This window comes from Phasianus colchicus, chromosome 1, assembly GCF_987193195.1.
Source record: "Phasianus colchicus chromosome 1, bPhaCol1.hap1.1, whole genome shotgun sequence".
Taxonomy (NCBI): Eukaryota; Metazoa; Chordata; class Aves; order Galliformes; family Phasianidae; genus Phasianus; species Phasianus colchicus.
The window spans coordinates 35,799,801-35,804,426 of record NC_143436.1 but is presented as its reverse complement, the minus strand read 5'-3'; the positions used below and the strand labels follow the sequence as shown (position 1 = coordinate 35,804,426).

Sequence of the window (4,626 nt, the reverse complement as noted above, 5' to 3'; positions counted from 1 at the left end):
TTAAAATTTAAAATGATTCTGATATATGCCACAGCAGTCTTAGTGGTTACTTTAAAAGAATACCAGAAATAGTTGACAGTTATATTGACCCCTTAACCACATGATATGATTTTTCAGATAGCTTGTAAGAGTATGCCTGAGCCACAAGGAATACTCCTCAATCAGTATCATAATTTCCCTCTTCTTCCCCACCACGGGTAAAAGAAACTTCAGAAATTGCCACGTAAATTTTACCCTCTGATGAACCACTGAAACATTTTCCAGGACCATGCTTTAAGACACTTTCGAGGGATTCTCTCAGCCAGCCCATAGCAAAATCTTATCTAACACTATCTTGGCTAAATATATACAGCCTGTGATGACGAAATAAAAAAATTTCAAGACAAGGTATAAATACCACTAACAGGCAGATGAAGTTCATTCGTCTACTTTCTTCTAATAGAAGATATAACTATTAGAAGCTGAAGATCACTGAGCTTATATCTCAGAAGTTATCTGAGCATTTGAACTGAGCCATCACCAAGAAGATGACTTGCCAGACTTACAACTTGTTTGTTCTGTCTGTCATTATGATCTATTATGGACATACTGCAAGTAGTCTAAATCTTGTTCAACTTCAAGATGATATAGACAAACTGAAAGCTGACTTTGTAAGTATTGCCTTCTACTGCATTTTTCTCCTACTTCTGCTTCTTGTGCTATAGATATAAATGCAGTAGTGCTGCAGAGAACTGCTTGTCCTAGACCTCACCATGTATCAGTATATAATATAGGGTGATTATAGAATTATTTTTTCTGTTACTTTTTTTTTTTTTCTTTTTTACAATAATATGGTCAGTTTCTTTGGTTTTGTCAGCTTTTGCTCTCTCACTAGTATGATTCAATTCTTCTTTCAGTTTTTCATACAGTGACTGTTAATGCAGCAGTTTGTATTTATTTCAGGGACACTCCACCTTTCACAAGAGCATCTCCCAGCTCCATTCGCTTTTGAATTCATGAAATATTTTATTACAATTAAATCTTAATACAGTTTATTATGAATGAATCTTGAGTCAATTCTATTCAGATGCATTTTACTGCCACTTGAATAACCTCCAGCCACCCTGATTTCATGTCTGTGACTATAGTCTGGTGTGGAAGTGTTAAGTGATAGTACCTTGTTTTCAGACAGAATTTTGATAACTTAATGACTGTAATAGTAATTCACCTGTCTTCAACTAGGAGGCATTGAAGAAGTCCACAGCTGACTTCAGCTGGGATTAGTCATAGAGATAAGAGATCTACAGTAGCGGCACTTCATCTTAATCTTTCATCTTAATATACCTTTGGTTTTGTTTCTGTTTTTCTTTAATCACATGAAAATCACAGCAAGAGTCTGCTCCTATTTCCAGCTCTGATTTTTCAGGATTTTGTGCATGTGAAAATTGAGATTTAGTAGTCAATGAATCACCTCAGAGATGTGGTTTAATACTTTATTATTCCAAACTGCCAGGAGACCTGCTGTAAAATCGGCCTTATATCCTAAATTTGTCATTAGTACAGATAAGAGACGTTCATACTAGAATATGTAGAACTCGGTCTGAGAGATCCAAAGTGGTGATGAGCTTCTGGCAGAGAAATTAAAAGCTGCAGTCGGCAGCAGATGCTGCAGAGTCAGCTTCGGCGAAGTGCTCAGCACCAGCAGCCTATCAGCCTGCGGGGTTACCGTCAGCCTGCAGCTTTCCCATTACACTCACGGTATTTAAATTACCAAGCAGACGAAAAAGGAAATAGCAGCTGTTGTATATAAAAAGAAAGACAAAACATAGAAAAGGAAATGATTAAGTTTGCCCTTCCTTGGTGGGAGAATTGTACTGTTCTCTGTTTCCTAGAGCCTGTCACAGTGTGTGGCTAACACCTGATGGTTAAACTCTGACCCTGCAACCTCTTGGTAGCCCACAGCTCTTACATATCCCTGTATCTGACTGTGGGCTACTGGGCTGTTCTCCAGTTTTGCAAATGGTAGTTTTATAGTACAGTTTTATAGCTAGTTCCTCTTTGTTCCACGTAAGATTTTACTGAGACAGGGTGAATTCGAGCCTGCAGGTGCGACCACATCTGACAATGCCTAGCCAGCTGCTGGGCTTAATAAGTTTAATTCTCAGCTGTCAATAACAAAGCTGACAGAGAACATTCGGTAAAATATGGTGGCGAAAGGCTCTGTTCATAAGCTGTATCAGAAGATTACATTTAGAAGAAGACTAATGGGATTTTTGTTACTATATAGTCACCTAATGTGATTTAGTGCTTAGATAATCTCTTTGCAAAGTAGCTCAGAAGCCAAAGCATTGCAACAATTACACATTAGTGGTGCCAAAATCATGTGTCTGTGTTTTTTACTGTTCATTTGAATGGAGAGCACTATTTGCCTTGCAATAAATAGTGTTTGTATAACAGATGCTTATGTTCTCTGTTGCAGAACTCAAGCCATTCAGATGTAGCTGACGGTGGACCTATTATTGTAGAGAAACTGAAGAACTGGACAGAGGTGAGTCAGAAAACATCTCATGTGCTCTGAAGGGCACTTTTGGTAAAAAGCAGCTCCAAGGCCAGTATACTTAGCCTGGGCAGAGAGAACACAAGCAGAGGCTGCTCCAGTAGCTCGAAAATGAGAAAGCAGCTTCCCTTAAAACGCATCTCTTAAAGTTCAGTGTGCTTTATGCTGCACCATGAACTGATCCTGAGGTACAGCCAAGCCCCAGAGAGGACTTACAGCATCTTCTTTGTCATGTCGCTAGAGGCAGAGAGAACATTGGATTTTAGTTTTCCTTTTGATGGTCACTCAAAGACCTTTCTTTTTGACCGCATTCTTCAACAGAGGAACGAAAAAAGGATCATACTGAGCCAGATTGTTTCAATGTACTTGGAAATGCTTGAAAACACTGACAAGTCAAAGCCGCACATCAAACACATATCTGAGGAGCTCTACACTCTGAAAAACAACCTTCCTGATGGCGTTAAGAAGGTGAAAGATATCATGGACCTGGCAAAGCTTCGGGTAAGGCTCTTCGTCTGCCTCCAAGGCACTTGTGACCCTGTTTTCCAGTTTAAAGTCCTAACACAGGACAGTGTTGGTTTGGTAATGCACCTGGTAACCCCCGGCTGGCTCCACTTGGGCTGGAAAGTGTGATGTTTCCACTGCGTGTGGGGAATCGCACTGGGGCTGCTCACCCTGAGCCTTGCCAGAACCTGGCATAGAGGCACTGGCAGCTGCTCCTGGTGATTAGAAATTGGGTTGGAAAAGTCATATCTATCTGGCTACAGCACATTTCTGTGGGCTCTGGGTCACCCAGCTTGTTGGATGAGTGCTTGTGGTGTGAGCCACCAACCTCTGCTCCCTGAAGGAGCTGGCTGCTGGTGGGTACTGCAGACACATCACAAACCAGCAATGATCACAGAGTACCTTCACTGCACAACATGTGCTTGGTCTGTTACACTGCAAAGTAACAGAGAAGGCAGAAAACAGAAATCTGTGAAAAAGCTGTTCTTAGTTTCAGGAACCGGGCGGTAGAATAACTGAAAGCTTCCAGTTTCTGTTCTGTGTCATTAGCAGTTTAGTCTGAAGGATGCAATCCAAAAATAAATAAATACAGCTCATGGTGTGACCTTTGTTTTGTCTGTTTCTTGCTCAAAACAGATGAATGACTTGAGAATCCAGCGCAAGGCTGCAAATGAGCTGTTCAGCGTCTTACAGAAGCTGGTGGATCCTCCGAGTTCCAAAAGGAAAAGGAGCCAGTCTCAGAGGAGATGCAGCTGCTAATGGCATCTTATGTGCTCAACTATTTTAAATTTTACAATGCACAATTTTTATTTTTTAATTTTTTTTTACTGAGCTTTTATACATTTATTTATTAATATTTAAGTATTCTAAATAATTATTTATATTTAAACAAAAAACAAACAATGAAAGTATTTATACCTCCTACTGCAATGTAAGAAACAATTTTGTCTTAAAATCCTGTCTCTCTGTTATATGTTTGTTGACCTGAAAATACTGAATGAGGTAATGTTTACCAAGTTTCTGTGTGGAAATACTGAATTGCCGTTGATACTGCACTCAGGAAAACCCATTCATATCTGCTCAGCTCAAAGCATTTGTAAATCCAAATCAAGGAAATAGACTTGTGTTAAGGTGAGAAAATGCTGAAGCACTTTTCTGAACTGGGATCTGGGTGATTTATTGTTGATAATTATTGTTATGCACTGAAGCAACTGAGAGGCCAGGCTACTTGGCAGCTACAGGAATTGTGACAAACTCTATTGCACTGACTTAACTTCAACTCACTTATATGAACGTCTCTGTACTTTTTTGTATTGAATCATCTAAGTGTGTCTGACATCAATTTATTTATTTGGAAGTGGCAGTATGGAAGATTTTATCTTAAGGTCTGTATTTTTGTACTTGAGTATTGTTTAAAATTTTGGATTTCATAATGGAAGTTTCTTAAAATTTGGATATTAAATAAAGAAAGGAAAAAAATAATTAAATGTTCTTGAGCTTTTATTCGCCAGAATCTCTGTGAAAAGTAGAATTCCAATTTTGCTTGATGTTGTCACAAAAGACAGGTAGATGAAGACATATTTCAG

General features: G+C 39.0%; 1 protein-coding gene across 1 annotated transcript; it reads left to right on the top strand.

Moving 5' to 3' along the window:
* Window positions 1-446: 446 nt before the first annotated feature.
* On the top strand, window positions 447-3,867 carry IFNG (interferon gamma). Its single transcript, XM_031589614.2, has 4 exons — window positions 447-650; window positions 2,459-2,527; window positions 2,858-3,037; window positions 3,677-3,867. The coding sequence occupies exons 1-4, from the start codon at window positions 528-530 to the stop codon at window positions 3,797-3,799; spliced, it is 495 nt and encodes a 164-aa protein (XP_031445474.1). The 5' UTR covers window positions 447-527; the 3' UTR covers window positions 3,800-3,867.
* Window positions 3,868-4,626: the final 759 nt, after the last annotated feature.

What these genes read in the sequence shown, in the direction of transcription:
- IFNG (XM_031589614.2), top strand. Translation starts at nt 528, where the DNA reads ATGACTTGCCAGACTTACAACTTGTTTGTTCTGTCTGTCATTATGATC. An exon ending in ACAAACTGAAAGCTGACTTT is followed by an intron (nt 651 to 2,458) that starts GTAAGTATTGCC and finishes TCTCTGTTGCAG; the next exon opens with AACTCAAGCCATTCAGATGT. An exon ending in TGGACCTGGCAAAGCTTCGG is followed by an intron (nt 3,038 to 3,676) that starts GTAAGGCTCTTC and finishes TGCTCAAAACAG; the next exon opens with ATGAATGACTTGAGAATCCA.